General features: G+C 38.4%; 3 protein-coding genes across 16 annotated transcripts in view; 1 reads left to right on the forward strand and 2 right to left on the reverse strand.

The window, feature by feature from the left end:
- Positions 1-2,974, reverse strand: part of VTI1A (vesicle transport through interaction with t-SNAREs 1A) — a 348,076-nt gene extending 345,102 nt beyond the window's left edge. For 9 of the 10 annotated variants that reach the window (XM_039871209.1, XM_039871212.1, XM_039871216.1 and 6 more), the window contains exon 1: positions 1,912-2,339. In XM_039871209.1, coding sequence (XP_039727143.1) covers positions 1,912-2,005 — 94 coding nt within the window. In that variant the 5' untranslated portion in view covers positions 2,006-2,339. Of the gene's footprint in view, positions 1-1,911; positions 2,340-2,775 lie in introns of those variants that run through there. The other variant, XM_039871206.1, reaches the window with a different exon arrangement.
- ZDHHC6 (zDHHC palmitoyltransferase 6) lies at positions 2,444-19,310 on the forward strand. 3 transcript variants are annotated; one of them, XM_039871203.1, is made up of 12 exons: positions 2,444-2,676; positions 3,655-4,130; positions 5,561-5,652; positions 6,849-7,008; positions 8,248-8,409; positions 8,963-9,016; positions 12,828-12,995; positions 13,991-14,032; positions 14,700-14,845; positions 14,932-14,978; positions 16,169-17,083; positions 17,538-19,310. In XM_039871203.1, the coding sequence occupies exons 2-11, from the start codon at positions 3,864-3,866 to the stop codon at positions 16,270-16,272; spliced, it is 1,242 nt and encodes a 413-aa protein (XP_039727137.1). In that variant the 5' UTR covers positions 2,444-2,676; positions 3,655-3,863; the 3' UTR covers positions 16,273-17,083; positions 17,538-19,310. The 3 variants fall into 3 exon arrangements, with proteins under 3 accessions (XP_039727137.1, XP_039727138.1, XP_039727139.1); XM_039871204.1 differs by lacking the exons at positions 8,248-8,409; positions 17,538-19,310 and having other exon boundaries at positions 16,169-16,774; XM_039871205.1 differs by lacking the exons at positions 2,444-2,676; positions 17,538-19,310 and having other exon boundaries at positions 4,084-4,130; positions 5,561-5,650; positions 6,939-7,008; positions 16,169-16,774.
- The window catches only part of ACSL5 (acyl-CoA synthetase long chain family member 5), a 41,415-nt gene continuing 39,112 nt past the window's right edge, over positions 18,041-20,343 (reverse strand). For all 3 annotated transcript variants that reach the window (XM_039871200.1, XM_039871202.1, XM_039871199.1), the window contains exons 19-22: positions 20,175-20,276; positions 19,590-19,661; positions 19,053-19,199; positions 18,041-18,341 (exon numbers count right to left, since the gene is read on the reverse strand). In XM_039871200.1, coding sequence (XP_039727134.1) covers positions 19,059-19,199; positions 19,590-19,661; positions 20,175-20,276 — 315 coding nt within the window. In that variant the 3' untranslated portion in view covers positions 18,041-18,341; positions 19,053-19,058. The remainder of the gene's footprint in view (positions 18,342-19,052; positions 19,200-19,589; positions 19,662-20,174; positions 20,277-20,343) is intronic.

Raw genomic sequence — 20,343 nt, forward strand, 5'->3', positions numbered from 1 at the left:
TAAGAAGATAGCTTTCTGTATCATAAAAATGGTTACATTACAATATAAAGACAAAAAAATAAATTGTAACAAAACCTATTTACTTGGAAAAGTTTTTACAACTTTGTATCCAGGGATGACTTTGTTACTTTATAAGACAACTTCCCAGTACGAAAGGAATTAGCCCAAACAAAAAAATGTTTCTACTGCTAAAACTATTGCCGATTAAAAACAAGCAACAATCCAACTGAAATCACAAATCCTGATAATCTGAGGCTCTGGGACTGAAGACCAAGGAAGTAGTCACCAACAATAATAAAAATCAAGGTGATCTTGGTTGGGCAGTGGAAGAAAAGCAGAACCGAAGAGAAGAGGCGAGGTGGTGTATCATGAAGTGGTGAGGCCATCAGCCACTTTCTCCACAAAAATCTGAGGCAGCAGAGCTCGGTGGTATATGCTACCTTGGTTCTCTCCTCTTGTTCCCTCACTTGGACTCATAAACCTCCTTAAGACATCATCCACCTCCTCCAGAACTAACTGGGACTTCAGGAGATGAGTGGGGTGTAAATTCAGAGATCCTGGCTTCAAGCAAATATCCCTATTAATAGAAAACAGGTGGGGGGAAGAAAAACAAAGAAATAAAGAAATAAAAATTATTTTTAAACATATAAATTTGGGGGGAGGTAGGGAAAAGGGAAAGAGGAATGACAACTTAGGTCCAGTAGAAATTACTGCTGGCATCGATGATTAACTAACAAGGTGGGACTGTGATATGTGCCCATCAGTTCACAGATCAACAAGCACTCCTTGTCCTATGCTTTACACCCCAGAGCTAAGGTAGGGCCAAGTCTAGTATCCTGATGATGGTTCAATTTCCCTAGCGAAACAAAACCAAAAAGTAACAATTATCTGCAACTAACTCTCAAATTAAATCTGTATTTAGAGAAAGACAACGCCTAAAACAATGTCTTACGAACAAAAATCACAAAACATCACATTTATATATTTGTTCATTCACTTAAACATTTTATCTGAGCCCCTTCTAAGTAAATGCCAACGAAATCAAATTTAACTCCCACCTGCACATAGTTGACCATCTAGCATAGAAAATAACATGTGCTAAAACACAAAAACAAAAATAAAAACACTTCTGGATGGAAGTTGAAAAGTGAGAAAAATTATCCTGTACTAAGTTTTACATAAAATTGGGTTATAGAATTCCCCCTACTCCCAAGACAAATGAGAAATAATAAATGGGGTTGCGGGGTATGAAAAACACTAATGATAATGGCAACTAGCACCAAGGAAAAGCTTTATATATGTTAAATAATTTAATCTACACAGCAACCCTATGAGAGATATACAATTTTCCCCATTTTACCAAGAAGGAAAGTTGAGAGTGGTTAAGAAACTTGCCTATATGTCACAACTTCTGCGTGGCAGAGCTGGGGTTTGAATCCAGGCACTATGGTTCTTAATCTTGTTTTGCTACATATAATAATAACGCCATTACTAATAAAACAATGTCAGACCTATAATCTAAGTATGTTCATTCATTCTTTTTAAATATTCTCATATCGCTATATTTTACAAACGAACCCTTCTCCCCGCCAAAAAACAAAACAAACAAACAAAAAAACAGCAACAAAAAACTAAGACTCATAGAAACTTTCCCAAGATTACACAAGTAACAAGGCGGCGAAATGTGTACTTGGAGCCCAGAAGGGCTCTTTACACTGCACTCCACAAGCCAGCTTGGACCGTCCCTTTACCGTCAAACCAAATCAAGCTCCATCCCTCCGGGAGGGCCCCAACACCACTTCACTCCAGCCTCGCGCCTCAGACACACTTGTGCAGACGGCTTTCCATTGCCCACCACCTGAGAGTCGCGACTCTGCGGGCCACCCTCGCCCAGCCGCACAGGGCTCTCACCAGGAGGGAGTCGGGGGACTCTCGCAATCTTGCTTGTGATCTCTGCAGTGAGCACCGCGAAGTCCTGCTCGTAGCCTTCGAAGTCGGAAGACATGGTGGCTCCAGAGTGATTGGCCCGGGCCGGAGCCTGGATCGGGGCAGGGAATCACGCTGTGTAGGAGAACACAGTGTAAGGACCCTGGGAATTGCCCTCGAGAGCAGAGCGGAGAGCCGGGGACAGCTCCCAGCCCGGCCGCTTCCTGGTTGTCCTACACAATCTCGGTCCTCCGGAAATTGGACAGAGTGCGCGTTTTATTTTCTGCGAAGGCTACGAAATTATGAAAATAACTAAGGAAAAGCACTTAAGTTAGTGCCCCAAAGTGCCTCCCAAAATATTCGGGTTCTCAGGGATCACTGAAAGCATTTAATTTTTTTTTTTTTTGCCTCTCCATGTTCTACAAAGTAGCTCCCTGTCCTCAAGCTACAGGTCACAGGAGCTTGCTTCCGGAGGGAAGTTTGATGCGGCGAAACTCCCGGAAGTGGCTCTCACGGAGACTGCGCACGGGTCCTGAGCGGGAGAGGAACGGTGAGAGCGCAAGCGGAGAGACGAACGGGTCCTTGCGGGCTCCTAATTCAAGCTTCTAAAATCAGGATTTGCTTTCTGCTTGCTCTGGACTGAGGTACCCATAATGAAGTTACCCGAAAAGGAGAAAACCTGTTCCGGTTGATCCCAGGCCGCCCCGGAAATGCGATGGCCGAGGACCGGGCACCAAGGACCAGACTGAGGTGGGAGTCAAGGCTGGGGATGTAACCATGATTTTGGCGGTCTTCACCGCACCCGAGTGAGGTCAAAGTCTCCAGTACTTTGGGACCAAGCACGCTTACCAGGATGTTCTTTCCCTGAGTGAGGATTTATAAGCGCTCTACTCCATGACATGGGCGGGAAACTGAGGCACAAGGCAGACACATCTGTTGCGTGGAAGTCTTTTACTCTGTACCGCAGATCTTCCCTTGACTTGCTGCAGTCTCATCGGAAATACCCGTCTCCAAATCACGGAGCTCACCTTCCGGTCTTTTCAGCCCCTCGCTCCCGGAGGCACTTCCTCTTCTCTCCCCCGCCCCCCAAATGTTCTCAATCATGTTTTTTCTCATATACGCCCCCAGACATGATTTCACACACACCTCTGTTTCCCCTCCCCCACACAAGTAACAAGGCGGCGTTTTCACTCTCTTGGTTCCTTACCTTTGGCGCAGATAGACTCTTACGTTGGTGTTTCGGGAGCAACTGGAGGCAAATAGTGTAGACCAAGTCTGGCTCATACTTAATTTGAGATTCGGTAAGAGGTAGTTTAGAACTCCACAAAGGAAGTTCGATGACTTGGTTTCTATTCTGGGTTCAGCTGTTACCCGTGACCTTGGTGTAATCACATAGCCTCTCTAAGCCAATTTCTTTTCTATGAAGAAGGTAGTTGGATTAGATCAACCCTAAAGCCCTGCTTCCCAGCTGGGAAAATCTTTGTCTCCCCAAACCATTCACTAAACGTTGGACAATCAGTCAGTCCCCTGATAATCATGTATCCAGTTTACATGCCATTTAGACGAATCATATTTTAGATAGGATAAAAACAGTTCTTCTCAGCACTTCACAAGATACCCACTCCATGGTAGTGCACTTGTGAGATATTTTTATTTAGGTGGTTATTGAAGTTAAATATAGTATATAATAAATTTTTTTACTGAACTTTCTCATTCTATTTTCTTTAGATTGGGTTTCAAACCAAGATACTGGAATCTCCTACTTAAAGACCTCTGAGTGTGTAACAGTGAAAATGGCATAATCTGCATTAACATCGCACGACATGAAGGCATGTCAATTAAGGAACACACATGGACTTGTGGTTCATGGAAATGTGTGCACAGAAAAAGGAAAGCTATAATTCTTTAAAGCTAGGAAGGCATTCTTCCTCACCAAAATGAGTACTTTCTGCTCCGTCATCAAGTTTGAAAATCTCCAAGAATTAAAGAGACTGTGTCACTGGGGTCCCATTATAGCCCTCGGTGTTATAGCAATATGTTCTACAATGGCCATGATTGACTCTGTGTTGTGGTATTGGCCCTTACATACAACTGGAGGAAGCGTGAATTTCATCATGTTGATAAATTGGACTGTCATGATTCTTTATAATTACTTCAATGCCATGTTTATTGGTCCTGGCTTTGTCCCTTTGGGGTGGAAACCGGTAAGAAAAAGATCCTTTTAGATGATGAACTCTAATATTAGATTATCACATATTTAGTTTTTGCTTTATCTTCTAACTAATAATATCAAACATATACCCTGGTTTTTGCCTTGCTAGAGACTAAGCATATTCTAGTCCCTGATTATTTAAAGCTCAAATAATATATTTCATACTTGTTTGAAAATATCTAAATTAGTATTTTCCAAAGCAATTTCATTGAATACTTTAATGCAGGCATTTAAAACAAAAATGGAGGGGGAAATGAGTCCATGATCATGAATTTAGGAAACTGTATCATAGACCTTTTATAATTTCACAGTACAGTTTGGCTCTAGGATCTTTTTACATGTAATACATTAAAATCCTCCGAACTGAGAAAAATTCTCTAGAAAATGCTTGTTTAAATCATAAAGTTTAAAAATCATTGCAGTGAAAATTGGGAAGTACTATGTGAATCAATTTATAGTTTCTTAAAATTTTTTAGAAAATTTATGCTTATGGATTTCTGTATTTCTTGTCGAGGGACATCACCTGGTAGCTTGTTAGAAATGCAGACTCTTGGGCTGTACTCCAGTCCTTTTGATTCGGAATCTGCATTTAACAAAATCTCCTGATAATTCTTAGGTTTGTTAAAATTGGGGAAACACTAGTGTATTATATGAAGTGGGTACAGAAATGGGTAAGACAGTTCATATTTTGGAAAGCCTTGTAACTGAGGAGAGAAACCAAGGCGCTTGTGCAAATAACTGAACTGTAGAGTAACGTGGTGAGTGCTGCTGGAATTAGAAGGAACTGATCATTTTCAGCTGGGGACCTACGGGAGCTGTGGGAATTTCAACAGGCGATGAAGAAGACATTTTAGATTCAGAGAATGGTGGAAGAGTCTTCAGAAACAGCAGACAGATTATATAGTGCAGATAAGGCTGAAACAAAGGCAGATTATGGAAGGCCTCAAATACACAAGAAATTCTTAGGCCTAGGGAGTTAGAGGTTTTCAAGAAGAGCTCTGTCATAGTCAAGAGTTATGTTATAGGAATATTATATTATTAAGAGGATCAATTCTGGTGCTTGAATCCCCACTCTGCCGTACCTGCCAGGTTGTCAGCTACCTTCTTCCTGAACTCCGACTTTTCTTCTAAGATTTTGGATAGTAGAACAAACTGTACTCAATGACAGCAGATTTGGGTGGAGGACGAAGAAGAGAAATTTAAAATGACTTCTGGGTAATTGGGAGAGTGATGCTGAACCAAAAATTCATTACTTAAAAATAATTTAGCTCAAATCAAAGGGCTGGAAATGGAAGTTAAGATTCCCTTCTTTCCCCTTCTCCATAAAAGGAAATCAAACCATAGGAAAGCTCTTGCTCGTAAGGCTTGTTATTACTTAAGATCGATTATCTGATGGTTTTTTGTTTATATCTTGCCACCAAGGAAAATTCTCAGGATAGCATGTACCTCCAGTATTGTAAAGTCTGCCAAGCATACAAGGCGCCACGGTCACATCACTGCCGAAAGTGTAACAGGTACCATCTGTCTTTACCATTCATCAGGGTCTGATCCCCTTGGAGACTGGTCTTTTGTTGTTTTTTTCTGCCACATCAATCCTAGTTTTATACTCTGCAAGGTGGCTACTTTATAAAAAGTATTGTCGAAATAAACTTAAGTATCCAGCATGTCCGTTTTATTCTTAAATTTCAATTCTGATTATCTCACTTTTGTTACAAGTGAAAAGATTTTTCTAGAAAAATACAGATTTGCTTTGCTTCTTGCCCTGCCAAGAGCATGGTAAAAAGTTACACCTTCAAGTTGTTTCCATAGGTTAAGATTAATTTTGCTTGTCGACTGTCATCTTGACTAGCTTTGGAATTGTTCTGAGTCCAAATTATAATGAAGAGCTGCTTTTTCCCTTGTTAACATTATACTTTGTACAAATTAACATTTATACTTTATACAAATCTAATGATTCCAGGTGTCTGTTATCACAGGTGTTTAATAAAAAAACTTAATGGGAAGAAAAACGTTATCACTACAAAAATGTGAACTAAGCTAGAAACTTTAAAAATGAAGAGTTAAATCCACTGATTAGTAAGAAATTTCTGATAAGATTGTTGAGGTTTAGGAGAACCCTGGAGGCAAATAAAGTTAATTTGAGGCCACGACATTTTCTTCTAGCAACAAAAAGGGAATGAAGCTCAGTAAGACTTTGTTTATTACACATCTTATATTCCATAGTTGCTTGCTTAGCTTAGAGATTCCACATTTAAAGGCTGAGGACAGGAAGGAAGTACGTTACAAGAGTCTGCTAGGGCCTGTCAACCCCAGTGGAGATTTATAAGTGATTTTGTTGAGTCTCTAATGTACTACACTTCAGTCCCTGCATTTCAGAGCCAGAGAAAAACCAAGAACCATGCTGGTTTCCTTATAATGAACCTTTCTCAGTGAGCCTCTTGCCTTCTTTAAACAAACTCACAAGTAGCAGACATCTTTTCCTCAGAAGCTGATACAAAGGCTGTCCTTTTATGTGCTGTTTAGAATTTAAAATAAGTCACTGTTCAGAACTGTTTAAAAACTCAAAGATTTTTCTATCGGTTCCATAAGTATAATTCCTCTGTGACTCACGGACATGCTGGATTCTATTTGCTTGATCTTTTGAAGACCAAAGTTTCCTAAAGGAGACATGATTTTCTGCCTCATGTTTTATATACATTTTTCTTGTTAGGTGTGTGATGAAGATGGACCATCACTGTCCTTGGATCAACAACTGTTGCGGTTACCAGAATCATGCTTCGTTCACGCTCTTTCTCCTTTTGGCACCACTGGGTTGTATTCATGCTGCCTTCATTTTTGTTATGACCATGTATACACAGCTTTATAACCGGGTAAGTGAAAGTGTTTTAAAATCATTCATGCCAGATTAAATAGTAGTTGTCAAGATTATTTAAGAAGTCCCTTTTGGAAATATGCTTTCTATGATTTAGGTAGGAAAACAGAACTTCGCTTTACTTCTACATAAATTCTTTTTAGAAAAGCATTAAAACTTAATTTTTAAAATGAGGAAAGATGATTTTGTCCTGGAAATTCACTTTCCTATCTCTAGTTGAAGTTGTTAATAACTTTAGTTCTATACGTATAATTTATTAGCTTTCAAACTTGATAGCTGTGGTAAGAATAATGCGGAGGAAGGCAGGGAGAGCAAGAAGGAAAAGACAACACCAGGGCTTTCTGTTTCCATCCAATCCAGGTGATAAGTTGTAGTTTTTCCTTTGTTTCTAATTCCAGTGCCCGGAAAAGAGGCTCCTGGCACAGGTGTGCGTCCTAAAATATCCTGCAACAGACTGAGTTGATTTATACGCAGGTAGTCATGAGATAAAGTTCAAGGGTCACCCATTCAATGCCTTAAAGAGGACTGGAAGGTAAATGAGGGACCAGACCTCATGGGACTGAGGCACACCGGAGAACACGTGCCCTTCAGAGAGGAGACAACCCATTTAGACTTCAGCCAGTTTTTGATATTTGGAAATCCAGCCCAGTGATGCTAAATCTTCTAACTTTTTAAGAAAAAAACTGAAAATCTGGATTTTTTTAAAACGTGAAATCTCCCAATTTTTAACTGTTAGCACCTAACTGAATATTTTAAACTATTTCGCAGGCCAGGCAATACACATCTGCAGGCCGTATTTGCCTGCGTTTTGCCAGTTTTTAACTCTGGTTGTGGAACATGAGAGAAGAAACAACAGAACCCTAGGCTGGCTATATTTGTTCCTGTAGGTTACTGTAAATATTGAAAAGAAGGAGAGGATGAGAACATAGTTACAAATGAAATTGGTGTCTAAATTGGTGAATTTAGATTAGTGTTGTAAATGCACATTGATGTTTGTAGAGTATGGCTAACACTTTCTGAAGAAACAGTAAAAAAGTAACATTTGAGAATAATAAGAATGACTTCATGCTCATCAGTATGAGCTCAAGCTACAGAATTAAATTGGAAACCGCTATATTTGCTTTGGCCAGTTTCAAATCATCGTTTGTTGATCTTTTTAATCGAGTTGTTTTATATGTCACAGTAGCATCTGACCATTTATGACACATGTATTTTAAGTGTGCGGTGTTGTTTATAGCTCTCCTTTGGGTGGAACACGGTCAAGATCGATATGAGTGCAGCTCGGAGAGATCCTCTGCCAATTATTCCATTTGGATTGGCTGCATTTGCTGCCACCTTGTTTGCCTTGGGATTAGCTTTAGGAACAACCATAGCGGTTGGGATGTTGTTTTTCATACAGGTAAGTTCCTCGGTTACTTCTTGCTAAAAGTTGTCAAGTGATTGGGGCTGCTTGTAATGAGAGATGAAGGCTGCATATAAGTATGCAGTATGAAATGGGAATTGTTATTTATTCCGTCTATGTAACTAGGTAACTAATCTTCTCTGTACTAGTCATAAGTTTGAAGTAACTTCACTAGAATGTCTAGGTAATTGATTTAATTTTTAACATGTTAACTTGGTTTTGTAGCACTAAGTTATGAAGAGTTATAAAGTTCTTCTCACATTTACAGTCTCCCTTGATCTTCATATCAACCATCAATGAAGTTGAAGACAAGTATTATTTTCCTTTCCTTACTGAGTCTCAGAAACTTAAGTGACTTAGGCAAGATCACCTGTTCGTATTCATTAAACATAATTATTGTTATTTTTCTGTGTTGCTTAACCTTTATTGTCCTGATATCATCATCTGTGGAATGGAGCAATAAAAACTATCACATGGTGTTAATATGAAGGTAATAATCTTAAATGAACCGAAGTGCCATTAAAACATTTTGCTATCATTTCATTTTCAGATGAAAATAATTCTCAGAAACAAAACTTCTATTGAATCATGGATCGAAGAAAAGGTAAATTTAATACTTATTTCCTCAATATCAATAAAGTACTGATTAACTAAGAGATCAGATTAACTCTTAAATGCCTGGAAGTGAAAACTTGGCTGCCACATGGTTTCCTTAAGTCATTTGCTTGCCACATAAAAGGTTAATATAGGAGACATTTTGATTCATCCCTGGTTTGATGTAACTCCCATAGAAATATGCTTCTCCTATGCCCTGAGTTGCTGAAGGGATTTCAGCCACGCATTAAACCATTTCGCCATTCTCACTCAGACTAGCAGAGAAGGTAGCCCATTTGGAAAGGAACTTCCATCCTACCAAGGTGCTGTCAGGTTTTGTTTGGTGCTTTAAACTTCAGATAGGGCTTATAACATTAAGCTTGCCACAGACCTCACAACCTCCAGTACATCACATTATCTATTATGATTCTAGGTTAAAAAGTAATCTTGACTATCCCGCTTCCTGCTTAAAACTCAGAGCCTCTCCACTGCTCATCACTGTAGCAAGGATTGTAAACCCAGATCCCCGCAGGGGCCAAGCAGGTAACCTAGATGAGTGAAGCCAGCCTGCATGGCAGAGCTGTCTGACAGATGAAGCCGATTGTTGTATCAAGGGAATACTCACCCAGTATTGTGAGATCATCTAATATTTTTTGAAGGAAAGTGAGAGTTCTGGATTTCCGTGACATCTTCTTTCCATTTTTAAATGTTAGCTAGCAGTTCAGATTAAAAACACAAACCTTTGTGGGCCGAGTAAAATACACCTATGGGACATATTTAGCTCCCTGAAAGCCAGTTTGTGCACATTAAGTTACAGCTGCAGTTCTCAAGCTTTTTGGTCTCAGGACACTTTTACATTCTTAAAAAATGTTAAGAACACTAAAGAGATTTTGCTAATGTATATTATATCTATTGATATTCGCCATATTTTCTCAGAAAATTTTTGAAGATTTATTTCATTTTAAAATAACAATCATTAAAATAAAATAACAATAAACCCATAATATATTAATAAAATTAGCATGTTTTTTGAAAAATACAATTTCTAAAATAAAAATAGGGAGAAGAGTGACATTGTTTTATATTTTTACAAATCTTTCTAATATCCGGCTTAACAGTAGACTGTTAGATTCTCACACTTTTTCTGCATTCAGTCAGTTGAAATTCGTTGCTTTGATTGACATATATGAAGAAAAGCCAGCCTCATACAGATAAGTAGATAGAAAGGGGTAGAGTATTTTAATAGGCCTTTTAGATAATAGTGGATACTATTTGATACTGCATTAAAACTTGACAAACAATAGTTCTTGAAAGGTTAGTTGCTTGTGACATCTGGAACTACATCAGTACTCTTTTACATTTAAATCCATCAGTCTCTTTGAATGGATCTTTTACTCATTCATGATTTTAGGATATTAGGCATTAGTTAAAATATTGGTTTACAGGATTATGCAGATTTTTTAAATGTTGATGCATTCATTTATATCACTACTTGTTTTATGGGGAAAATCTTTAAATGTTGGAAAGCTGATAAGCTCATAGTGGTAGAGACAAATTTTCCAAAATTCTAATTTTCACTCAAAAGCCTTAATTTTTTTCATTGGCAACAGATGTTCAGTTGTTTACATTGAAGTAATAATCTGACTTTGTTCATTTTTGAGACAATGTGCACCAAATACTAAAATTTAAATAACCTTAGATATCTGTTACATGAGTCATTCTTTCAAGAAAAATAGTGTTACATGAAAAAAGCTGGCTATATAGCTTTTGTCAGCTCACAACTCAAGCAGGTGTTTTCCTGGAGATAACCACTTTGGCATGCTTTATGTGTACTTCCCATTTTGTCACACAGAATATTAAAAAGATATCTTCTTGAGGGTTGAGATTTAAGAAAAATAATAATTTTTATTGCTTCACCAAGGACATTCTTCTGTAAAACTTTTTTTTGGTGGGGTGTTTTCTTCGAACGATGAGTATATAGTGGAGAAGAATATAACTACTAATACAGCTTGGGGTCACTGTCTTGATTCCTGCTTAAGGTGCTAGCAATTTTACCCACTGTTGCAAATGTCAACACTATGAAAAATGCAAATAAAATCTTAATATTATGATGAAAGGTGTTCGACTTTTTTAACCCCAAGGAAAGATCTTGGGGACTCAAAGAGGTATGCAAAACTTGCTTTGAGAACAACTTATATACAGATTTAAATCCAAGATCCTTAGCTTATACATAATAAAATCTTTTATGTCTTCCTTTATCTGCTTCTCAACCGAATTTTCCACCTCTCCCCACCCCATCTCACACTTGATACCAGCTAATACCAAGTAACTCGTTGTACATCTGTACTTCTCTGTCTTTCCACATGTTGTTCCCTTTGTCTAGAACACTCCTACCCTCGCTTCTTTGCCTTATTTCTTGTCCCTCAAGACTTAGTTTAGGTGCCATTTCTTCCAAGGAACTTTCCTTGACTCACTCTGTAAGAGGTTAAGTACTTTTGTTGCCTTTTCCTGTAGCATGTACTATGCACCTTTGTCACCTGTTAACACACAGCGTTGATGGAATTCCCCCCATTTCCTTAGAGACCATGCTTTAATAATTTTTGTAAGCTACTCTCATCTTTACCACTTTTTCTTAGTAGCCTAAATCTCTGTTGTCTGAGATTCTTATCTGTTTTGAAGACTCTGAAGCTTTTGTTTATAAAAAAGGAAAAGAAATTACCCTTTTATATGTGTGGATGGGTTTATACAATTTGGTAAACTCATACATTTTACGGTTTGATAGGTCTTTTAACTAATTGAATTAATATCAATACCACATAAGTAACTGTAAGAAGCTTTACTTAAAATACTGTCCTTTAATAAAATATTTTAAAGTATAGTTTCTAGTTAGCATAATATACTGATGTGAGATTCACAATTTTTTTTTGAAAGATCAAGACTCTTTATAAAGAGTCTTGCTAAGCCTAGGAGTTATTTTAAATTGGTGTTGTTACTAAGTAAAATATTAAAATGATTTTTAAGTTTATAAACTATTTATCGATATTACCAAACACTAAAATTTATACAAGTTTCACCTGGGTTTGTACACTTATAGGAATAAGTAATGTATCTTTATACCACTAGGTGTCAGCGGAACTTAAGAAATTCTAAGGTAGCTTATCTCAGGTTAAAGCTAACAATTTAAATGCCTAGTACATAATTTGTACAACCTGAATATTTATGTATATGCATAAAATGTACATATAAATGCATTTATAAATAAGTATACATACATGTGTAATGGTATAAAAAACCATAAGATCTGCACATACCTGCTTTTAAAATAATAATTTTTAAAAAATGATGACTCCCTTGTTTCACCGTTCCTGGCTGTTCTCTCAGGTGTCGCTGTCACCCAGGATACAACCATTTCATTATAGTGCACCCCACACAACAGTTTCTTCCATCCTGAAAAATCCTTGCTTCCTCTTTTTATCAAAATCTCTTCTTTACACCTGGATATTTTTGTTCTGAACAGCAGGAGCCCTGAGGATTTTTGCTATATGGAATAGAGTTACTAACTCTTTTAAATAAGCATTTTTAAGTGCTTAGTCCTAAATAAGCCCTGTCAGACATTTTCTGAATATTCTCATATGAGGTTGGTGTTATATGTCAAGTTATTTTATATTATGATAAATTTATTTAGCTTTTTTGTGTACACTAACACTACAACAAGGACATATATTTAGGAATGATACAAATTTGAGGTATAAAAGTTCTCAGTTGTATATTACTAAAAGCCGTTTAAGGCATCTGCTATCTTACATCTTTGTTATTCACAGGCTAAAGATCGAATTCAGTATTATCAACTAGATGAAGTCTTTGTTTTTCCTTATGATATGGGAAGTCGATGGAAGAACTTTAAACAGGTATTTACGTGGTCGGGGGTCCCTGAAGGAGATGGACTGGAGTGGCCAATAAGAGAAGGCTGTCACCAGTACAGCTTAACAGTGAGTATTTTTGTTCAAATAGTCTTTCCTTTTTGCCTCACCTTCTTTTCCTTAATTCAGATGACATTTTATAGTAAAATTAAGCAATAAAAAATTGTTTCTCAGTATGTGGCAAAATGGATCTAAGAGAATAATTTAAAGCACTCCTCATACCATATCTCTCTCTCCTTTTATTTAAATCTCTCCTTAACTTAGATAAAGTCTTGATACCGTAACTTAGTTTTATAAAATCTGGCCAAAACCACCTTCCAATTACTTGCAAGCAGGAGCCATCCTTTCCAATCGGCCTACCTACATTCCTGCCACCCCGTGTTGCTCATACTGTTCTCTTCTATCTCATATGCCGTCCTCTCTATTGGAAATTATTAGGACCAGTTTCAGTCCTACCTCTTCCCTAAAGTCTAATCTCTGCACTCTGTTCTCATCTGGGTTTGGCACTCAGTCATGCTACTGTATGGTAGCACCTGAGGGCTTATATTTTTATTTAATTCTTATATCTTATATCTTTAACTTGACAAGATTCTAGGACAGAGACCATGTGTTTTCTAGGACATAGAGCATGTGTTTTCTCCAACTATATCTAATAGAATACCATTTAATAAATGGTTGCTGAATAAGCAGAGAAAAGTGGGTGGTAATGATGACTTTTAGTTGAGACTTGATAAGTTTTGCAGTCTGTCTTCCATGTCTCTAAAGAGCCAGTGAACCTCTGTGTTACTTTAGATACTAGCCTGGTTGCTCCATGAGGTCAGAGAGCACATCTCCCTGGTCCAGGCCACAGGGAGAACACTAAGAAGAAAGCCCTACTTTAGCCCCTGTTTAGTCGCAGGGCTTTCCTTCTATGCTAAAAAAAAATGTGGTCTTTAAATTGTCAGCACTTCGAAATGCTGGAAAGTTGAGGGTTTATCATATCACTCTGATACAGTAGTTGAGGAAAGATTGTTTTTCAGCACTGAGATAAAAGACTTTTTTTTCTTTTTATATCTTCCAAACAGATAGAACAATTGAAACAAAAAGCAGATAAAAGAGTGAGAAGCGTAAGTAATTCTTTTGCAATGATACTAATTCCTCTTTTCTTTTGTCAAGCTCAGCAATTCTATGTAGTTTTTAAAATTGCCTTTGAGTAGAAACCAAATGTTAGCTTTTATTAAATAATATTTCTTAAAATATTTGTTGCAATTTAATGCAATTTACTTGTGTTTTCATTTAAGTAGTTTGGACTGTAGGTTTGGAGACAATTTAGTCAATTTATATTGCCAAGAGAAAAATAAATTTCCTCAATATAGTTTGTTAGTATGAAACCCATCTTTACAATTATGTTGTACAATATGATTAGCCATACGTGGCTATTTAATTCTAAGTTAATGAAAGTTCAGTGAAATTTAAAAGTTCAGTACCTCGGTTGCACGAGCCACATTAGAAGTGCTCACGTGGCTCGGGGCTACCACGTCAGACACTGCGGGTGCAGAACATTGCCGTCGTTGCAGGAAGTCTCATTAGCTATGTGCTTGAAATGACGGGTACAAAAAGCCTTGAGAACTAAAACGTCAGTTGCCTCCTATAGAGGAACCAGGCGGATTGGAAACTAGGAGGGAAAGACTTACCACCTGATGTTTTGGATGTACCTTTAACAGTTTAAATTCAAGCTTGAAAAAACTTAGATGTGGGGAAATGTTAAATCGCTCTTCTGATTGCTGATAACAGGTTCGGTATAAAGTGATAGAAAATTACAGTGGTGCCTGCTGCCCTTTGAACAAAGGGATCAAAACCTTCCTCACCAGCCCCTGCACTGAAGAGCCCCGAATAAGACTGCAGACAGGGGAGTTCATTTTAGCCACGAGAGGGTTACGGTAAGTGATACAAAGTACTATGTTTCTTCTTTAATGACAAAGTTGGCATTTAGCTTAAAATAATTTTAATCTTTTAAATCTTTCAGATACTGGTTGTATGGAGACAAAATTCTTGATGATTCCTTTACAGAAGGTATGAAAATGGAGGGGGATATTTAAAAGACAAGACGACTAGCAATGATTCCAAACTTTACAAGAATAACTTTCATAAATAATCACATCACATACATCAGGAGAAATAACTAGAAAGACACATCACTAAGCAACAAAAAGAAGCTCCTTGTATTATTTCTCCACTTGTATTTGTCATGTCTTTTTAATAATGGCTAACATTGGAGCTCATGCTTAACTATGTGACAGACACTTGTATAAATGTTTCACTGGTGGTTTTAAAGTCCCCAACAGCCCTCTGAAGTAGGTACAGTCATTTACATTTGATTGGTGAGGGAACTGAAGCTGAGGCTGAGCCGCTTGCTCAAGGCTGCACTACACTGTAGAGCCCAGGCTCCAGCCCACTGCGGTCTGGCCCCCAGGCCGGTGAGTAAGCCCCTAAGCTATACGCTCTCCCTCTGACCATTCCTGTTAAGTTATAAAAACTAATAGATTGAAACATTCTCTGTCTGAGTTTTTGTTATTTTTTTTAATAGACTTTACTTTTTTTATAGCAGTTTTAGGTTCACAGCAAAATTGAGTGCAAAACACAGAGAAATGCCTTCTCCTCACTTCTCACCCTCACTGCTCCCACAGCTTCTCCCACCCTCAGCATCCCTGTACCTCAGTGGTGCATTTAACTTTGATGAGTTTACATTGACACATTAGAATTGCTCCTTTTTAAAGTAAAGATTAACCTAGGATGCTCGTTTAAAAACAGAGGTAATCGTAAATCAACCTCATATGACAGCTTAGGAAATCTTGATACAGAAATTTACATGTTAGAAAAAGGAAATTCACAATGGCTACAAGACGAGAGTTCCCTGGAACAGATGGTGTGTGACACTGTGCCAAAACACACCCTTCCACGATCACACACATGAAAGTGAATACCCATACTGACAGGGTCCCCCCGACTCCACTTAGGAACTGTCCTAAACCACATTAGCTCCTTTCCCAGAGAATGGAATTTGGGAAATACCTGTTTTCTAGCTTGTTGGGAACAATTAAAAATCTTTTTTTCCCTCTTCAAACTGTGCTTATAAAAGATTGTAAAGGGAGAAAAGAAGTGTAACTAAAAACTTACTAATCTGAAGTAATAGGACTTCTGGGTCTCAATAACGTCGTTACAGGACATCTGACTATTTCACATCAGTTTCATTTCTCCTTCAGGTGTTTCAAGAATAAGAGGATGGTTCCCTAGAAACTGCGTGGAAAAGTGTCCCTGTGATGCTGAAATGGATCAAGGCCCAGAGGATGAGAAGAAAAATAGATAGCCACTCTTAAATACAATGATTCTTTAAGTCTGCTCCATTACTTGAAAATTGTACATATTACTAAAGAATTATGCAATGACCCTACTCTGGTTAAGGCATTCTTTTCCTGAAAGGTGCCCTAGTGCCACGATCTAAATATTTTTATGACCATTTTGAAATAGAGAAGCCATCTGCAATATGCCTTTGAATTCCTGCCCCTCTTTGCCACCTCTTTCCACAAAAGGGAAAACACTTCACCCAGGTAAGTCAATTGCATTTTCTCTAGGATTTTTTTATGTACTGCACAATATGGACCTCACTTGCAGATATAATTCCCCCTTTGCCAGGAGCGTCTGCATGTGATGCTTTTATCCTGTTTCCCCCTCAGTTGATATTTCTTATGTAATGTTCTAGATACTGTAGAACTTAATTTGTCAGATTCAACATGAGCTCAGATTTTGTTACCTGTCTTTTAATAATGCTGATTTTTGTCGAATAAAGGTCAATGGATGTTCTCTATAAATCATAGTTTTTACTTAAAGCATCTTTTTGCTGACTGAAAACATTTGTCTTAGTTCCTTATGGAAAAACTGCTCTGCTACCTTATGAAAAATTGATGTCTTTAACAATGAGTCTTCAGACAGACATATAGATTTTTCTCAATAAATAAACTCCATTAATGGCATAATGAGATCACAGCATTCTAGGAGACTTTCAACCTAGTGATACCAAACTGCTCGTGTACACTTGACTATCAAAACCTGAAGCTTATGTGAGTGGTGGATCTAGCTGGTGGACTTGCACACTTAAAGTCGGGCATGTCTATAAACACGTGAGTACAATTACAGAAGTCACCTATTCCAGTGTTAATTTTTTCCAAGGCAGAGAACTTGAGCTTTGGGGGCCAAGCTTGTAACAGTTAACTCTGGGATTCAGCAGTTAATGAATCATGACTGCCCCATTCCAATGAGGGGTGAGGAGATAGACAAGTAAAATATATGTTCGATGGAGTCGTGTATATGAAGAGAGCCGGTGGGACGGTCTGGTGATAGTTGAAACAAATGAGAGAACAAGTCATGTGCCTCTGGGAATATCTGCATTTTAGGCAGAGGCAACAAAAACTATAGACTAGAATGTGCCCGGCATGTTTGAGGACCGAAAGGCAGCCAGTGCGGTTCAGATGAAATGAGTTGGGGGGCAGAGTGGGGGGCGGTATGAGAGGCAGTCAAAGAGGTAACAAGCTAGAGAAGACCGTGAGTTCACTCTTGCCTTCCTTTTTGTTTCAGCTACTGCAGAATTACGTTCGGCTTTTCTGGACTCAGAGTCTAGAAAGACCATCCAAGAACTTTCTCAACTCCAGTTGGAGGCCAAAAAACAGCACCGTTCTCAAGATCACTTAGAGTACGGCAAAGATGGTAAAGGAGAAAGACCTTGAATCGGGCTTGGTCGGAGTTTGGGCTCGGCTGGTATTTGTTTTCTTTTTCACAGCTGTGGGATGAGGAGGCCCTTTCCTCTCAGTGCAGCTGTTTCCCTCAGTAGTTATCAGGCTTGGTTGCATACTAGAATCACCTGAGGACCTTTCAAAAATTCCAGTGCCCAGGCCATACCCCAGACCATTTCAGTCAAAATCCCTGCGATGGCATCCAAGCATCAGGATCTTTAACCTCCCAGGTGATTTTAGTGTGTAGCCAAGATCGAGAGCCACTGGCTTGCGTGATTGATTGTTAAGCGGTCCTTATCTAAGGCCGAGTCTCATCGTGGTCCGTGACAAAACACATCACAACATGAGTTCCTGCAATAGTTTATTATGTTAAAGACCTTACATATACAAGTGGAAGCAACACGTGTTGTCAGGGGTTTAGCTAGAGCAGGAACTGGACTTCATGGGAGACGAGATCAGTCGGTTCCTTCACAGAAGACAAGCCTGTCGTGCAGGCATCCGGCTTCCCCACAGGTCTTTGTGCCCTGTTCAGGAGGTTTTTACTCAATGCCCACTTCAGATTTGTACTCAGTTCTTGCTTCATTTACTGGAAAGAGTGCACTTGACAAGTTTCAAGTCCTTCCCCCACAGCTTCCAGCTCAGTAGCAAACTGTAGGGAACAGAATTAGTTACCAGATATTACTGTAGATAACACTTGAAGAACATGCTTTTTAGGCAACATGTCATAGGTTCAGTTTTTAATTGTCCCCAGTCAGAGACACTAGAGAGTCTGGGAAATGTTCAGTATGATCAGACTTTTCCCTTAGTATACACAGAAGTACATAGAAGAAGTCTCACAGATATGATTAATAGTAGTGACTGGTTGGTTCAAAATTTTCATGTTTTGGTGGAGTAAGAAAACATGAATTACGGATAGCTTTTTGTCATTGAAAAGTCTCTTAACTTGAACACTGGAAGGCCTAAGTGCTGGAACTGTTGACATACTAGGTTTTACTAGAAAACAAGAAGTCAGAGGGTCCCTTTGGCTCTTGAACTAGTGGTCACTTGTACAGGTTGGAGGTCATGGGGAAAGGACAAAGAATACAAATGGACCTTGAAGAAAGGAATGTTGATAAAAGTAGCCCGAAAACCTAAATGTTAGCAACATTTAAGATGGGAAGGACAAGATTTATTTAGTTGGGGGCCAAGCATCCACATTATAAGTTTCTCACTTAATATTATTTTTAAAAAGCCCCCAAACTATAGTTTTATAATTTAGTAGGTAGAACAATAGACAGGCAGAAAGACAAGTAGTGAACATAAGACTAGTTTTTAAGTCATATTCCCACAAGACATACTACTGAGCCCCTCCCAGCAGTACCTTAGCCTACTCCTGGATGTCCTTATACAGGCTGTTGATCTGTGTCTGAAAGTACTTGGCAAGCTGTTCCCGCTTTGATTTCAGTGTTGGTGTCAAGAGCCCATTTTCAATGGAAAATGGCTCCGGATGAAGATAAATGTCTTTGACCTGGAAGAGAAGGTGCACACACCCCACCACAGGTGTTTATTAGTGATTTGGATTTTCCTGCAGAGCCATCTATGTGCTATGTGACAAACATTAAAGAATATTTTCACCTTATACAAGTGGGTTTGGTGAAGTGGTAAAGAGAAAGAGAACAACACATGCCCATTCTCACACTTGTAATTCGGAAAAGAAATGAGTGGGGAGAATGGATAATCAACAGCAAGAAGAGGCTGTACAAATAACCAAAACGGTCACTGCCATTTGTAGTCATTGGGTTCATGGTACAAAATCTAAAACCAATTTCTTGGAAACTACATTTAAACCCCATTATAAATGCAAACTTTAAAACTTTCTAGTATGACTTGAGACCAAAATAACATCAGTAGTGCATACCTGTTCAAAGGTTTTAAGGCCATTTTCTTTCCCAGTTTTCTGCAAGTCTTCTAAAACGGCTTCCTTTACAACCTAAGAATACAAAACATGGCTTAAAGCATGGCTGTTTGAAAGTCAAAATGAAAGGCTGAGCATGAACCACTCAGACTTCCTACAAAAGTTCACTGGGATCTAAGCAGGGTATAGGAGTATATACAAGCACATTTTATGACTAATATCATTCAAAGAAAAAAAAGTAAGAAAAGGCAAGTCTAAATCACAAAAGGGTTTTTTCTCTGAATGGCATTTAAAAATTTTTGATTTTCCAATTTTTTCCCCCACAAAGAACATATTACTATAAAAAGAATAGGGTTTTTTTTTTTTTGGTGGTGTTGTTCTTCTTGTTTTTAAACTCTTTATCTTATCTTCCAGTCTAATAAAACCAGTCAATCTCTTTGGGCTGCACCACCTGTCACAAATTCAGGAAGAATCTGTTCGTCCAGAGAGAAGGCTCTGGGAACTTGCGGGTGCCTGAGCTGGCGGGGCCTCCCCTCTCCCATGATGGGCCCTGTAGAAGTGCATAAAGCTTTCCTAAGTGAGACTTACTTGGTTTTGGCACAGTTCTTCAAAAGAGCCTTTAACCCCAATTTTGGCTGCAAATGAGGGAAGTACGTCTGGGTCAGGAACCACCACTGCTATTAAGAATGACTGGAAAGGAAATGAGGCCTGTGAGAACCGTTATCACAGTGTCTCCCAGCGAGTAAGGGATCCTATC

This window comes from Pteropus medius, unplaced genomic scaffold (genome assembly GCF_902729225.1).
Source record: "Pteropus medius unplaced genomic scaffold, Ma_sr-lr_union100, whole genome shotgun sequence".
Taxonomy (NCBI): Eukaryota; Metazoa; Chordata; class Mammalia; order Chiroptera; family Pteropodidae; genus Pteropus; species Pteropus medius.

Coding starts and splice junctions, on each gene's coding strand:
- ZDHHC6 (XM_039871203.1), top strand. CDS start 3,864: ATGAGTACTTTCTGCTCCGTCATCAAGTTTGAAAATCTCCAAGAATTA. Junction 5,653..6,848: donor CACTGCCGAAAGTGTAACAG/GTACCATCTGTC, acceptor TTTTCTTGTTAG/GTGTGTGATGAAGATGGACC. Junction 14,033..14,699: donor CAGATAAAAGAGTGAGAAGC/GTAAGTAATTCT, acceptor TGCTGATAACAG/GTTCGGTATAAAGTGATAGA.